At 44.3% G+C, this 17,445-nt stretch overlaps 1 protein-coding gene across 2 annotated transcripts in view; it reads left to right on the top strand.

Annotated features, from left to right (window-relative positions):
• The window catches only part of CREB1 (cAMP responsive element binding protein 1), a 119,768-nt gene extending 103,035 nt beyond the window's left edge, over positions 1 to 16,733 (top strand). For both annotated transcript variants that reach the window (XM_073646345.1, XM_073646346.1), the window contains 2 exons: positions 13,090 to 13,240; positions 14,178 to 16,733. In XM_073646345.1, the coding sequence (XP_073502446.1) occupies positions 13,090 to 13,240; positions 14,178 to 14,322 (296 nt within the window). In that variant the 3' untranslated portion in view covers positions 14,323 to 16,733. The remainder of the gene's footprint in view (positions 1 to 13,089; positions 13,241 to 14,177) is intronic.
• The last annotated feature ends 712 nt before the right edge of the window (positions 16,734 to 17,445 follow it).

Here is a 17,445-nt window from a genome sequence, read left to right as displayed (position 1 = left end):
ATTTTGTTTCTGTCAAAGTAATAATGTCTAATGGTTAAATATTCAGTTTTTGTTTTTCTATTTCATTTTTTATCAATTTATATAAATGTCACTGTCCCCATATAGTGAGACAAAATGTACGAAGATCTGATACATTAGACATGCAGGTCATCTTCATAGCCATCCTTTGTTCGTCCCACCATCTCACTTCCTTTCACCATATGTCTACAGTTTACCCACAACCAACTTAGGTCTTTCTAAAAGCCTTTCGTCAACACGGGCAATTATCTGCTGATCGTTGGCTAATCCAGCTTATTTTAGTGGCATCTGCTGCTTTGTAAAGGTGGCCATACCATAGCCCTTATATTCTGCTTGCAACAGAAGTTTAAGGTCCTGATGTATCACATCCTTCACTCGCAGTGAAGGGAAAAGCCTGTGGCGATGTCTTTACATGGGCAGATGGGCCGCTGGTTGAGACTTAGCAGTTTCTTATATGCTGTTATGACTGCGAGTTTCATTACAAAAGGGATAATCGACCCCAAATATAATGTATCTTGCGGGCTTGAAAATCTTCAGCTAGCCCTAAAACGTATTTTTTACTGCTTCAAACCAAGTTTACTTGCAGTCTTTTCTTATTTGTAGCATTTATTCCCTTTGTAAAGTCATAGTCCACCTCTGCAATAAACAGTAGTAAAAGAGTTAGGTGATAAATGTCAGATTGTCAAAGCTGTAATTTATCACTAATATTGGGGTCCCCACATCTCCAGTCTATCTTTTTTTACGTTTTTTTAATGAGGGGTTGTTGTTTTTTTTTTGCAGTAGCATCGACATAAATCGATCTATGATGATTTTTCTTTTTTTGGTGGTGCATCCAAGGCTCTACTTGGGTCAAACATTTATCCACATACATTTTTTTTTAAAAGAATTTTTTTTTTTTTAAGAATTTCAAAAGTGTCAAATTTCTCTATTGATTCCTGGGTGTGTAAGTGCTAAACTATGGGAGAAAGACACCATTTTGTTATAATACTGTGATGTGCCCAACTTACACTAAAGGTTGTAAAAGCCATAGGTACATCTGGTTTATTCACTGCCATGTGTCCAATTATGGATATTTTTCTGGGTATTCTCCTTACGATGCGCACTGACAGTGCACTCTCTTACTGGCTCTTTACTTTTGATCAGAGCCGGAGAGTGAACACACTGTCATTGCACAGTGACACGATCCTACTGAGTGTATGGTTGGAATTGACAAGCGACACATGTTCAGTAGAGCAGGGACTAGTCCAGCATTGAAACAGATGTCACTGCTGACACTTCATGTCAGGGAGGGGCAGTGACTACAGTCTTTGCTCCCTGATGATGACTTCCAGCATGGGATTCTCAAACAAAGTGTCATCAAAGAGGAAGTAGTAAAAAAATAAAATAAATCAGATGGCATAGTGAGGGAACAATAGGGACTTTTTAATACAATTATATTAGAAAACAGACTAGATTATCACATTAGATGGGCACTAAGAATTTAAATAAATTTTAGTTCCAGACTGCCCCTTTAACACCTTCCTGACATTTTCAGTATATATGTCATTGTCGGGAAGGTCTTCCCTACCAATGCAGTATATATATGTCATGGCGATCACCCGTGCACAGGGGGCTGTGCAGTATATATATGTCATGGCGATCACCCGTGCACAGGGGGCTGTGCTCGGGTGATCGCTGCCAATCTGACAGCTGACACCCAGGACTCGGTGCTTGGCACTTTAACCTGCTAAATGCTGTAATCGCAGCATTTAGCGTGCAGGCAGAGGGAAGAAAACCCATAAGAAAACCCCTCTGCCCTTGGATCGGAGACCCCGCGACGTCATCGCGGGGTCCCGATCGTTGTCATGATGACATCCGGGTCACCAGAGCTAGCAAAGTTGCTAGATCATGCGCAGTGCATGATCTAGCAACTTTGTGTGTGTCAGTGCAGCACTGACAGTTTATAAGGCATAGGAATGCTCCTGCAGTTTATAAGTCATCAGGTTAAAAAAAAGTGAAAGTCCCATAGTAGGACAAAGTGTAAAGTTTAAAAGAAAAAAGTGGAAAAATATAAGTACACGTATTTGGTATCGTCCGGAACAACCTGACCTATAAAACTGGCCTGCTAGTTAACCCCTTCAGTGAACAGCATAAAAAAACTAGGCAAAAAATGATGCTTTATCATGAAACCGCCGAACAAAAAGTGGAATAAAACGCGATAAAAAAAAACCTGTAAGCAAAAATGGTACCTCTTGTCCCGCAAAAAAAACAGAGCGGTATGGCTGCTTATCAGCGGAAAAATAAGTTATAGCTCTCAGAATAAAGCGATGCAAAAATAATTATTTTTTCTATAAAATAGTTTTTGTGTAAAAGCGCCAAAATATAAAAAAAACTATATAAATGTGGTATCGCTGTAATCATACTGACCCGAAGAATAAAGTTGCCTTATCAATTTTACCACACATGGAACGACATAAAAAAAAAAACAATTCCTAAATTGCTGGTTTTTGTTCATTCTGCCTCCTAAAAATTGGAATAGAAAGAGATCAAAAAATGTCGCGTGCTCGAAAATGGTACCAATAAAAACATCAACTTATTCTGCAAAAAAAACAGCCCTCATATGACTCTGTAGGTAAAAAATATGGAAAAATGATAGCGCTCAAAATATGGCGATGCAAAAACTAGTTTTTGCACAAAATAAAAATGTCTTTTACTGTGTGACAGCTGTCAATCATAAAAACCCAATATAAATCTGCTATCGCACCGACCCAAAGAATAAAGTCGTGTAATCACTTTTACCGCATGAGGAACAGCGTAAAAAATAAATAAAACCAATTCTTCACCTGCTGTTGATATGTTCATTCTTCCTCCCAAAGATTTCAGTATGGCTCGGCTCACATCTATCCTGCGCTGAGCACTTACACTGGGGTTTCCGTGTAAATCTCTGAAATATTCCCTGTAATGAGGCAGGGGGAGCCACTGTGGACGCTGTGATCTGGCGGTGTCCGTCTTTTTATGCGTGCATAAAAGTGCTATCGGCCACAGTTTTGTACACTGCTGAACAGAGGCCAGACTGAGTCCAGAGTAACTCTGCTGCCTCATTATAGTGAATGGATCCCTTCGGGGTTCATCTGAATCATGTCACTTGGAGATTTAGATGGAAACCCCGATATAAGTGCTCAGTGTAAAGCGCAGGATAAATATGATCCAAAATTTTATGTAAAAAAGCTTCAGCTCAATTCACAAAAAAAGCAAGTCCCCACTCAGGTCCGTCATCTGTTATCGTAAATACAGGGGCTTCCACGTTACTGGTAGCACAAAGGCTCTGGAAAAGCACTATGGCTCCTCGCTGCCCAAAAGGAATTCAGCAAATTCTGCACTCCCAAATCCAAATGCCCCCTAGCTTCTGAGCTCCAGTGTGCGCAGTTAAAGTCCACATGTTTGGCATTTCTGTAGCGATGAGAGCCCACCTAATTTACGGGTGCATGTCTCCAGAAGCAGGAGCTGGGCACTACTGGTCACTACGACGGCAGTTTGCCATTTTCACTTGGCAACATCAGCTGCTACTTGTTTCTGGAAAAGACCCATGGAGTCAAAATCTTCACTAGCAACTGTAGATAAGTTCCCAAAGGGGTATCATTTCCAAAAAGGGGTCACTTGAAGGGAAATTCTGCTCTTTTAGCACTTAGGCGCTCTGTATATGGAGTCCACGTACTATTCTAGAAAAATCTGCGCTCCAGGAGGCAAACAGCGCTCTGTCCCTCCTGAGTCTCGCTGTGTGGCTAAGCAGTACTGTACATCCAAATATGGGGTATTGACTCGTTCAGCAAAAATTGTGAGACAAATTTTGATGCCATTATTACCCATTTTCCAGTGTAAAAATGTAAAAACTTAGGCTAAAACAAAAATTTGGTTGTAAAAATGTAATTATCTTTTCTTCGCTGCCCAATGGTATAAAATTCTGTGACACACCTGTGTTGTCAATATGCACCCCTAGATGGATTCATTGAGAGGTGTAATTTGTAAAATGGGGTCTGCTTTTCTGGCACCTAAGGGGCTCTGCCAATGTGACATGGCACCATCAAACCAGTCCAGCAAAATCTGAACTTCAATATGGTGCTTCTTCCCTTATGAGCTTTGCACTGTGCCTCAAAACTAGTTTTCGACCACATATGGGATATCTGCGTACACAGGAAAAATTGGACAATACATTTTGGGGTCCATTTTCGCCTGCTATCCTTGTGAAAATGAAAAAATGTTTGTCAAAAACAACATTTTCCCCTCACCCATGACAGCACACCTTGAGAGAGGGATCCGCCCCATCAAGGACAGGAAACCGTCTGAAATAAAAGGGCGGTACCTCTCCCTCGCTTCAGTTGGTTTCCTGTCCTTGATGGGAACCTGTCTGGAAAAAGAATACTTAACCTGGGTCTGTTCCGGTGTGGAAGAGCGGGCACTGGCCTGTGCACCAGGTTCCAGCCTCCAGAAGCGCCGTCCGCAGCTCCCCTGGGATCCTGCGTCTGAGCAGGCGCACAAGGTGAGGCAGGCTCCAGCCTCCCGTAGAGCGCTGCGCCGCCCTCCCCCTGCCGCTCCTGTCGGCCGCATTCCGGAGCGGTAATGACGCGCCTGACGTCACGGCGCGGGGCACGCTGGGAGAAGGCGTGCCGGGTTACGTCAGGGGGCGGTGCCCGATTCAAGATGGCGGCGCCCTGTAAAGCGCTCCCGGGCTGGATTTTCTGTGGAGCCTCGGCCTGGGAAGGAGGGGGAGGGCCCTTGAACCGGAGGAGGTTCTGGATGGCCCTATATTAGGGGGGGTTATCCGCCCTCAGCAACGGAAGAAGCAGACGGATGCCTCTTACACCTCTTACACAGACAGCTGCTCGAGCAATCGCAGTGGCAGCCGCAGGAGCAAGGTGTCAGACACCTCTGGACCATCCAGAAAGGAATCATCAATTCCGCTACAGCAGGGGTCCTCAAACTTTTTAAACAGGGGGCCAGTTCACGGTCCCTCAGACCATTGGAGGGCCGGAATATAGTTTTTAAGAAAAACTATGAACAAATTCGTATGCACACTGCACATATCTTATTTTGAAGTAAAAAAAACAATACGGAACAAATACAATATTTAAAATGAAGAACAAGTAAAGTTAAATCAACCAGTATTTCAATAGGCAGGTAAATGTCCCCAATAGGCAGGTAAATGTCCCCAATAGGCAGGTAAATGTCCCCAATAGGCAGGTAAATGTCCCCAATAGGCAGGTAAATGTCCCCAACAGGCAGGTAAATATCCCCAATAGGCAGCATAGGTCCCCAATAGGCAGGTAAATGTTCCCAAAAGGCAGGCTGTTTCCCCCTTATAATGCCATATGCAGGCTGTCCCCCCCCTTATAATGCCCCATGCTGGCTGTTCCCCGCTTATAATGCCCCATGCTGGATGCCACCCCCCATATAATGGCCCATGCAGGATGTCCCTTTCTCACACCATATAATGCCCCATGCAAGATATCACTCCCCTGTCTTTATAATGCCCCATGCAGGATGTCCCTTTCCCCCCCATATAATGCCCCATGCAGGATGTCACCTGCCTATATAATGCCCCATGCAGTGTATCACTCCCCTGTCTTTATAATGCCCCATGCAGCATGTCACTCCCCCCCATATAATGCCCCATGCAGCATGTCACTCCCCCCCCCCCCATATAATGCCCCATGCAGCATGTCACCCCCCAATATAATGCCCCATGCAGCATGTCGTCACCCCATATAATGCCCCATGCAGCATGTCACCCCCCCATATAATGCCCCATGCAGCATGTCACCCCCCCATATAATGCCCCATGCAGCATGTCACCCCCCCATATAATGCCCCATGGAGCATGTCACCCCCCCACCCTATATAATGACCTATGCCTCCATACATTAAAAAAAAAAAAAAAAAATCCAATACTCACCTCACTTCTCACTTGCTGCCGCTGCTCTACTCTGGTCCGGACTGCAGCGTCGCGGCGGCGTTGTCCCGCTCTGCACTGCCTGTGACTGCACTCGGGAGGGCGCGGTGTAAAGACGTCACCGCGCCCTCTGACTTGAGACGTCACAGGAAGCGCAGAGCAGGAAGACAGCGGATCTGCGGAGGCACGGGGAGAGGTAAGTATCCGCCTGCCGGGGCCCTGAGCAAGCGGGGGGAAGGGCGGGCAATGGCACCGCTCTCCTCTCCTCCGCCCATAGCCCGGCGGGCCGGATAAGAGTCCTCCGCGGGCTGCATGTGGCCCGCGGGCCGTAGTTTGAGGACCCCTACTCTACAGCCTCCGAATCCGGAACCAGTTTGTGACTTCAGGGGTGAGTGATCTTCGTGAATGTCACCTTTTAGTAATGGGAAGTCTCTTATGTGCTTCCTTTTGTAGGAGCCTAGGAAGAGTAGCGCCAAGCAAAAGCACAGGATTTGTGCCCTATGCCAAACTTCCCTTCCCATAGACTGGCAAAAGCCGCTTTGCTCGAACTGCATTGCTTAAGCTATAGCAGAAAATTCTCTGGATTTCACATCTAATTTGAAATCCATAGTCCACGCAGAGGTTCAGGGATCCCTGAAGGGGTTGTTTAGAGGGAAGAAAAAATCCCATAGAGATGTCTCCTCCAACTCTGATTCCTCCCAGTCCGAGGATCTATGGCTGAGTGATTCATCATGCTCTTCCTCATCGGATAACTGTAGACCCTGCTTCCCCATTGAGGGTACAGACAGACTGGTTAGAGCAGTCAGATCAACCATGGGTCTGGGGGAGGAGAAAGCATCCAAATCTCGGGAAGACGTTATGTTTGCGGGCCTTGGAGAAAAAAAGAGACGCTCCTTTCCAGTAAACACTAAAATTCAGGGCCTCATTGACCGAGAGTGGAAGAAACCAGAGAGATCATGGGCCTTACCCTCCTTCTCTAAAAGAAGGTACCCCTTTGAAGAGAAGGACTCCGAGCATTGGGATAAAATCCCCAAAGTTGACAGGACTGTAGCCAGGTCATCCAAAAAATCTTCCCTACCCTTGGAGGATTCAGGCTTCCTAAAGGATGCCCTTGATAAAAAGGCTGACTCCTTTCTGCGTCACACTTGGGAAGCTGCAGCAGGAGGCCTGAAGCCGGCGGTAGCTGGCACCTGTGTGGCAAGATCTCTAATGGTGTGGCTCCAACAATTGGAAGACCAACTTAGGGATAAAAAGATCCCTAAGGATAGAATCCTTTCAAATCTACCCCTAATGCAGGCTGCATTGGCCTTCCTGGCGGACTCTGTTAGACTCTCGGCTAGATCAGCAAGTCTATCTAATGCTGCCAGATGGGCCTTGTGTATCAAGGGTTGTCCAGGCGACTTACAATCCAAGCATAAATTATGTTCCCTCCCGTGTGACGGCAGGCTCCTGTTTGGCCAGAAGCTGGATGACCTTTTAGAAAAAGCGGGCGATAGGAACAAAGGGTTCCCAGGATTTTCAGGGAACTCAAAAAGGTTTAGTTTTCGGAGGAGAAAATTTAATCGGGGTCGCCCTCCAGGAGACAGGAGAAGATGGGAGTCCAAATCCAAGAAGGAGTCAGGCTATATGTTTGGAGGACCGTCCTCAAATACACAAAAAGTCTTCTCAATGACGCCAGGCTGGAGGTAGGGGGAGGCTTTCCCACTTTCTTCCAGCTTGGAAAGCCATTACATCAAACCCCTGGATTCTGAATATTGTGAGTGGTGGCCTGAAGATACGGTTCAGCCAGATTCCTCGCCGGACCTTTATGATTACCCCCAAAAGGAAGGTCCAGGAAGAACAAATAGCCCTGGAGTCAGAAATATTAGGGCTAGTAGAGAAACGGGTCCTTCTCGAAGTTCTGATATCTCAAAGGGGGAAGGGATTCTATTCTCCTCTGTTCATGATAAAAAAAAAAAAAAAACAATGGGTCCTTAAGGACCATCATCAACCTCAGGAGTCTAAACCAGTTGATAGAGAACCAGACTTTCAAGATGGAGTCAGTGAGCTCGGCAGTGAAGCTCTTGCACCACAATTGCTTTATGGCAGTAATAGACTTGAAGGACGCATATTATCACGTCCCAATTCATCCAGACTACCAGAAGTATCTGAGAGTAGCCCTGTTCATTCAGAAAGAGCTGAGACATTTTCAGTTTACTGCCCTGCTCTTCGGCCTCTCCATAGCCTCGAGAATATTCACGAATCAAGAGCGTAGTGATCGTTCCCTATTTAGATGACTTTTTGGTAATAGGGAAATCAGAAGTCCACTGCTCCAGTCAACTTCTAGAAGTCACGGCGGTGTTGCAACAGCTAGGGTGGTTGGTAAATTCCCAAAAGTCAAAACTAACCCCCTCAAGGACTCAGATCTTCCTAGGTCTAATCCTGGATTCTCGTCTCCAAACCTGCTTCAAAATAATCAACTTAGTCTTGAAAACCATGCGGTCTCCAGTGATGTCCCTAAGAGAGGCAATGTCCCTCCTGGGCTCTATGACGGCCTGTCTCCCAGCAGTCAAATGGGCTCAGGGGCATATGAGACTTCTTCAGTGGGAGGTCCTGTCAGCGCAGAGGTCCTTCAACGGGCGTTTAGAAAGCAAGTTCTCTCTCTCCCCAGAAGCTGTAGATTCCCTTTCATGGTGGACAGACAGGGAAAATCTGACCTCAGGCGTGCAGTGGTCCAGACCAGTAGATCGGGTGATTACGACCGATGCGAGCAGCTCCAGATGGGGGGGTCATCTAGCAGAGCTCTCAGTACAGGGTCACTGGACATACCACGAGATGGGGGCATCCTCAAACTTAAAAGAACTTTGGGCAGTGGAGAAATCCCTGATAGGCTTCCTTCCTCACATTCAGGGCCACCACTTCCAGGTCAGGTCCGACAACCGGACATCAGTAGCCTATGTAAATCACCAGGGGGGAACAAGGTCACGCTCCCTGATGGCTGTGGCAGACAGAATCCTACATCTGGCAGAGCAACACCTCCCATCCCTCAGTGCCCTTAACATAAGGGGGGTGGAAAACGTAAGGGCAGATTTTCTCAGCCGTCAAACCCTAAGACAGGTGTAATGGAGCTTAAACCCTGGGGTCTTCCAACAGATTGTCCACTTATGGGGACAGCCAGACATAGATCTGTTCGCCACAAGAGCAAACAGGAAGGTAGACAGATTCTGTTCCTTAAACCCAGCAGAAAAACCCCATGCTGTAGATGCCCTCCAGATTCCTTGGAAGTTCAGAAAGGTCTATGCCTTTCCCCCATTAGTAATGGTTCCAGCAGTGGTGAGGAAGATTCGGGAGGATGGTGCAAGGATAATTCTTATAGCCCCTTCTTGGCCCAAGAGGCCTTGGTTCTCCCTGCTTCGACTACTGTCGGTTTCAGATCCCTGGGTTCTACCAGAGAAGGCCGGACCTTCTCATTCAGGGACCAGTATTCCACGCCCATGCCAGAGGTTTCCATCTTGCGGCGTGGAATTTGAGAAAACTACTAAGTAACAAGGGGTTTTCACCAGGGTTAGTCTCTACCTTGCTGGGTAGTAGGAAACCAATAACGACAAAAATTTATAACAGAGTCTGGAGGAAATTCCTAGATTTTATGGATACCCCATTATCAGACAAGCCTCCAATCAAGGGAATCCTAGAGTTTCTGCAAAAGGGGCGTGACCTGGGTCTAGCCGCGGGAACTCTTAAAGTTCAGGTATCAGCCTTGGGGGCGCTCTATAATTGTAACTTGGCTGGGAACAGGTGGATCTCTAGATTTATCAAGTCCTGTGCCAGAGCCAGACCGGTTCGGTCCCTTAGAGTTCCTTCCTGGGACCTGAATTTGATCTTGAACGCACTTACCAGTGACCTGTTAGAGCCCCTACAGGATGTCTCTCCAAAGATCCTCACCCTTAAGACCATCCTCTTAGTGGTCTTAACGTCTGCTCGTAGGGTGGGTGACCTCCCTACACACAAATTTATGATCGGGTCACCTTGCGACCAGATCCAGCATACCTTCCCAAAGTGGTATCTAGATTTCACTGTAACCAGGAGATTGTACTACCCTCGTTTTGCAACAATCCAAAAAACCCAGGGGAAGTTAGGTTCCATAACCTAGACGTTAGAAGATCTCTACTACAGTACATTAACATGACTAGTGTATGGAGGAAGGACCATTCCTTGTTCCTGGCCTTTCAGGGGAATAGGAAAGGTCACGGGGTGTCCAAGGGTACCATTTCTAGGTGGCTTAGGGAGGCCATTTGTTTAGCATATGCGTCCACAGGAGCTCTGGCCCCGGACAATGTCAAGGCTCATTTCACCAGAGCCGTCGCAACCTCCTGGGCGGAGAGGGCAGAAGTCTCAATCGATCAGATATGTAGAGCTGCTACTTGGTCTACACCATCCACCTTCTATAAACACTATCGGTTGGATCTGTCCTCCTCTGACCTTACCTTTGGGAGAAGGGTACTTCAGGCGGTGGTCCCTCCCTAGGGTGCTCATAATTCTCCAAAATTCTCTCAAGGTGTGCTGTCATGGGTGAGGGGAAAACACCAAGGTTACTCACCGGTAGCCATTTTTTCCTGAACCTATGACAGCACCCGTAGATTTTCTCCCCCTATTTGTCTGTTTTTCACACCCTGGTGTGCACTGTTTTGGGTGTTATATATATTGTAGGTGTTGGTTATATGTGTAACCTTTTTGGGAGGTCCTCTCAATGCTCTGTAAACAACTGAAGCGAGGGAGAGGTACTGCCCTTTTATTTCAGACGGTTTCCTGTCCTTGATGGGGCGGATCCCTCTCTCAAGGTGTGCTGTCATGGGTTCAGGAAAAACCGGCTATCGGTAAGTAACCTTGGTGTTTTTGTGGAAAAAATATATTTTTTTTTTCATTTTTACAAATCCACGTCGCAAACTTCTGTGATGCACCTGGGAGTTCAAGATGCTCACCACACATCTAAATAAATTCCTTGTAGGGTCTAGTTTCCAAAATGGAGTCACTTGTGGGTGTTTTCCACTGTTTAGGCACATCAGGGGCTCTCCAAATGCGATATGACACCCGCAGACTCTTCCATCAAAGTCTGTGTTCGAAAACGTCACTCCTTCTTTTGTAAGCCCTGCGCCCAAACAATAGTTTTCCCCCACATATGTGGTATCTGCGTGCTCAGGAGAAATTGCACAACAAATTTTGGGGTCCACTTTCTCCTGTTTCCCCTTTGAAAATAAAAAAATTTGGGCTTAAAAATCTTTTTTGTGTGGAAAAAATGGCATTGTTATTTTCCCGCCCCTACGCTCTTCTGTGAAGCATTTGGGAGTTCAAGGTGCTCACCACACATCTGGATAAGTTCCCTGAGGGGTATAGTTTCCAAATGGTGTTCCTTGTGGGGGGTTTCCACTGTTTGGGCACATCAGGGGCTCTCCAAATATATCATGGCATCCGCTAATTATTCCAGCAAATTTTGCATTCAAAAAGTCAAATGGCGCTCCTTCTCTTTCAAGCCCTGCTGTGCACCCAAACAGTAGTTTTTCTTCACATATTTGGTATTGGCGTACTCAGGAAATATTGCACAACCAATTGTATGGTGCAATTTCTCCTGCTACCCTTATGAAAATGCAAAATTGGGGGCTGAAAAACATTTTTGTGGGAAAAATGTGAACTTTTTATTTTCACGGCCCAATATTATAAACTTCTGTGAAGCACCTGGGGTTCGAGGTGCTCACCACACAATGGTGTCACTTGTGGGGGTTTCCACTATTTAGGCACATCAGGGGCTCTTGAAACATGATATGGCGTCCGCTCTCGATTTAAGTCAATTTTGCATTCAAAAAGTCAAACGGTGTTCCTTCCCTTCCGAGCCCTGACGTGCGCCCAAACAGTGGTTTGCCCTCACACGGGGTTTCAGTGTGCCCAGGATAAATTGCACAATATTTTTTTGTGAAAAAAAGTTAAATGTTAACTTTTAACCTTTATAACTTCCTTACAAAAAAAATTATGTTTCCAAAATTGTGCTGATGTAAAGTAGACATGTGGGAAATGTTATTTATTAACTATTTTTTGTGGCATATCTCTGTGACTTAAGGGCATAAAAATTAAAAGTTTGAAAATTGTGACGTTTTCCAAATTTTCGTCTAATTTCCTTTTTTTCCCCACAAATAAATGCAAGCCATATCGAATAAATTTTACCACTATACTGAAGTACAATATGTTACGAAAAAACACATTCTCAGAATCAGTGAGATATGTTGAAGCGTTCCAGAGTTATTACCTCATAAAGTGACAGTGGTAAGAATTGTATAATTTGGCCCGGTCATGAAGGTGAAAACAGGCTCGTTGGTGAAGGGGTTAAGCTACAATGCCTGCCTGTACATTCCCCATGTATAATAAAACCTGTTGCCATTCCAGGGATTATCCGAATTATCAGCACTACTGACACAGCGCTAGGGTCCTTTCTAAGGCTACCTGCCCACCCCTGTAATCACACCATGTACACTGGTGTCAAACTCACTGCGTGCAGAGAATTGTACTCTTATGATTTTTGTAGCATTTTTATACCATTCCCGAACATACAGTTTTCATTTTGTTTGATGTACAACTCCATTTTAGATCTAGCATCCCATTGGGGGGATAATCAAATATATAAATCATTTATTTTATTCTTTCTTTCCTTTTTATGGTGTCTCCGTCAAATTCAGAAAAGACCATTGTGGGACTTTGATTTATCTATGTGACTGAGCAGCCCTGTTATTATGGCCATTGCCATCATCATGGTGGTGTCCCCCAGGTTCTTCTTCCACATTCCAGAATATCTGTGTTCTCCTGATACTGGCAACTCTACAGCTCTAATAAGCGTCACCTGAAAATGATTTATAGGTGTCTGTCCCTTTTGCTCCATTATATAGGAGGTTATAAGGACTTGTTATAGTTAGGGCCAAGCTTGGTATAAGTTATACTAGTAAAAACTTCCTGCAACCAGTATGTGTGATCTTGTGACACTGTCCCGCTCTGCCCCACAAAGGTGGCGTAATGATGTATATCACAGTAGACTGCCAAACCCCATCTCTGCATAGCGTAGAATACACCGCATACTGTGAGGGTATTTTTAGCCTAACGTTATTTTATTTTTTTCACCATTATAGCAGCCTCGGGAGATGTACAGACTTACCAGATACGCACCGCACCCACAAGCACGATTGCACCAGGAGTGGTCATGGCGTCCTCTCCAGTAATCCCGGCTCAGCCTGCTGAGGAAGCTGCGCGGAAGAGAGAAGTCAGACTTATGAAGAACAGGTATGGTGGTGGGGTTTTTTTTTGGGGGGGGGGGGTTTAGGGGGATAAAGTTGGCTGTTGTCAAACGGTGGTTACTTAAAAAAATATATATATATATTAGCAATTCTACACATTCCTGTGATATTTCATTATATGATCATAGATTGTTGCTTGCAATCGCAACTTAGGGCGCTGTTTTGGACTAGAAAGATGAAGGGCATTCATACTCCTGATTATATCTGGTTTTCCGGAAGGAGTCTTACAAGACTAATATGTATTAGTCTGTCATTATTATGCCCATCAATATTTGATTTGTGAAACACATTGTAGAAGTTTGGCCTTGAGATTTACTTTATGATCTTTAGACTTATTCACTCCTACATAAAACTTCTTCAAAACTGCTCAGCAGATCATAAAAAGTCGTGCTTTTTAAAGGGGTTGTCCACTTTGTTGTACACCAAACTCTGTAAAATAACACACACAGCATGCTGTCCCCCCTCCCCCTCCCCCCCGGGTCCAGTGATAGCTTTGCAGCGATGATGTCAGCTCAGTGATTGGCTACAGTGGTGATACGCACAGTCAATAGCATAGCTAGAATATGCCATCACTTTATAATCACTGGTGGTCTAAACCTCTGACGTAACAGCAGTGCCCTGTTCTTGCAGATTTAGTCATCTGAATCATGTTTCAGTCACAGCAGTTGCAAATTAGTGCATAAAATCAAACAAGCACATGAAAATATGGATCGCCCTGAAGAGTTCAGTGACTAATAAATGTGCCATTGTGACTGATGGCCACCTTAGAAAAGTCAGTTTGAGAAACAAAAAGCTCATATAGGTGTGCTGGTCAGGGGTCTACATACTATGGGCCATATAGTATAGTTTGTTTTTGTTATTGATGGTCTCTTTAATGTACTGTTTGCTTGTCGATTGATAATAACATACTTTTATACTTACAGGGAAGCTGCTCGGGAGTGTCGTCGGAAAAAGAAAGAATATGTAAAATGCTTAGAGAACAGAGTAGCTGTCCTCGAAAATCAAAACAAGACATTGATTGAAGAACTGAAAGCACTTAAGGACCTTTATTGTCACAAATCTGACTAAGACTGGCAGATTTATTTACATTTATGAACCCCTTTATGAGGACAGACTGGTTACCCTAAACCAGATGAACTGTAATTTTTTTTATTATTATTTCATTTTCTATATCCCCCCTTTTGCGCAAAACTGCCTGACAGCAACTACAGGATTTCATTCATCTGTGCTTTTTTGCATTAAAACTGTGAATGCTCCTAACTCCTGCCTCCAAGACCAAGTGAGTAAATAACACCTTTCAAGATCAAGAAGAAAAAGACTTATTTTATTATTTTTTTTTAATTGCATTTTGTTTCTTTGCAATTCTGCTTTGCCCTTCCTGTGTTTGCTCCACATTGTTATTGCAGGGAAGGTTTGTGTATATATAATGCATTCTGGCGTCTTTCATGGATGTGGCTCTTAGTACAATAATATACTGTATTATCGGAGCTGAGTACAGACACTGCCTTGTGCTGCCCATCTACTTTACTCCACTATTCCTGACCCAAGAATACATGAGAAGATCGATCAGTTATTGATGTGTCCAAGCGACCACACAACATGAGGAACATGATAATGTCCTGTGGAGGAGCTGCCTCGTGTCCTGAGGTGATTGCTCTGTCTTGCTGGGCAGTTGCACCAATCATCTGGCAAGTTGATGGTAACTACTTTATTAAATTAAACAATTGTACAAAACTTTAACAAAATGTCTGTTCTAAGCACATTGAGGTACATTAGAGAAGTTTTAAAGGACTGAAAAGGACGTTAAAGAAGCGCTCCTCAGTGCACAAGGAAATATAAAAAAAGAACAATTTTTGGTTTTGGCCCTTGTATACCCTGTTTTCTATAAAAGCAGCAACACTCTGTGAGCAATTTTAAAACTGCAATCATTACTTTATGTACTGTACCTCTTAAATCTCAAATCCCTATCACCAGCAACCTATTGTGGGATATTTGACTCCACGTTTATATTTATTTTATTATTATTTTTTATTATCCCTTATCTGTGCCCCAATTTAAAAGGATTAAAAAGATGTACAAAACGGGCACATCCCCATTGGTTTACTATTGGCCTCTGCTCACTGCAGCATTTGAAACCAGAAACTTACTTTGTGTTTTGGAATTTGTTGGTCTTGTAAAATATTTTATGTTGAGTAGAGTTATCATGTACTATTTGAAATACATTTTGTATTTTAAAACTTATGATGTATTGTTTGCATCAGAACATTTTTTTTTACTTTGTGTGTGCAGAACTTCTTTGTGCTTATGTGCTATTGTATATACCCTATATTTTAACTTTTTACACACATATATATTACTATATAAATTGAATTTCTGAAAGTTCATATGGTTGTAATCTTAGAATATTTAACAGTTGTATTTAAGATCTGAAAATTCATTTTTCTGGTATTGAAATTTACAAGGTGATTTCTAGGGACGAGTCAGGGCTGCCTTCAACTCTGGCAATTGGTGCAGAACAGATTGTATTTAGTGAATAGAAATATGAATTATCCTTTATAAAACTACTACAGTGTAACATGGAATGCAGTAGAAATCCAGTTAACTAGTCCGATAACCTTATGTTTTTTCTACGTTTTATCACACTAGCAACCGTGACTTTAAAGGGGTTGTCCGGTCCAGATCGATAAGTCTGTAGTCGCTCTGTATGACTGCAGACTTATGAATCCCCCCAGCACACGCACTGTGCGCTGCGGGGACTCGCCGGTTTGAGCCGGGACACGGAGGGTATGTATGAGTTATACATACTCCCGGCCAGATGGTGCAGCCATGCTCAATGCAAGTGTATGGAGTGAGGCCGCGCCCACTGGCTGGGGGTATGTATAACGCATATGTACCCATCCGGTCCTGGCTCAGAAACCGGCGAATCCCCGCAGAGCGCAATGCGTGTCCGTCCTTGGGGGATTCATAAGTCTGCAGTCACACACAGTGACTGACTGCAAACATCGATTTGGACCGGACAACTTCTTTAATCTTTTTTTTTTAATTGGCGCACATCGGGATGCAGCTGTAATAAGTACCTTTAGTTACAGTAGTAGACTTATTTGTTTCAGGGCAAACATGTGACTAGCCCTTCTTATTCTGATGGCCATACTTTTGTCCTTTCTGTGCACCATTGTTAAAATGAAAAAAGGGGAGAAATGCCATGGAGACAAAGTTCTTCCTCTGTCTCTCATGCGCGGTGCACGATACGTGCTGCGTGTTCATGCAGTGTTCAGTGGTTCTTTCAGTACTATAGGGTTTGGACATGTCTATTACAAACATTCTAAGTTGGTCTATACTTTTATATAATGCTAATCATTGTGTCCAAGGCTCCGACAATATCAAATGAAGGCAGGGAAATAAATGAAAATCAAAATTAAAGGGTTTTCCACTACTAGAACAACCCGTTCTCAATCCCAGTGTTTCCGTCCAGTAAATAACACCTATACTCGCCTCCTTTGGCCGCGCCGTTTCAGCAGTGTCTGCACTGGCTCACCCTGAGCTCCTTGTTATGCTGCACGATCCCTGCAGCCAATCAGTGCTGGCTTCACTCTCCCCACTTCAGACATCTGGATGAAGTGAGAGCTGCGACTGCTCTCTCGCTCCCTCTTGAGGTCACTTACATCTATAGGAGGAGAGAGTGAAGCCAGCATTGATTGGCTGCAGGGATTGCGTGAGAGAAAATCAGGAGAGCCTGTGCCGACACTGCTGGAACGGGGTCAGCACCAGGGGCAATTATAGGTGTTATTATTTTAATGGGGGGAAACACTGGGATTGAGAAGGGCTTGGCCGAGTAGTGGACACCCCCTTTTAACTAGTAAAGGCCATAGATTTATAAAAGTCAAAGAACTTGTGAATCTTTGTGTTTAGTGCTGGAGCTTCCTCAGGGACCTGAAGCGGTACATGATGTGTCATGGAAATTATAATTGAGCTCCTCTGTCCCTAAGAGGAGGTCATCCGGGTATAGGTATAAAGCAGGACAGGACCCCTACAAGTGGACAGGTGTGGCTACAGAGCCAGACGGTGCATGCACTTTACTAATATAGGTGTTTTAGCAGTAAAACACCTATGCTGATTGGTTGGCTGTTTCAGCCAATCACATGTGCCATAGAGCATTAGTGTACTATTCTATTCTAAATGGAGTTTCAGGTT

Source organism: Phyllobates terribilis, unplaced genomic scaffold, assembly GCF_046119375.1.
Source record: "Phyllobates terribilis strain yellow unplaced genomic scaffold, ASM4611937v1 Scaffold_9__5_contigs__length_417890890, whole genome shotgun sequence".
In the NCBI taxonomy this organism is placed as follows: Eukaryota; Metazoa; Chordata; class Amphibia; order Anura; family Dendrobatidae; genus Phyllobates; species Phyllobates terribilis.
Note: the sequence above shows the minus strand (reverse complement) of the source record. Positions and strands in the feature narration are given on the sequence as shown.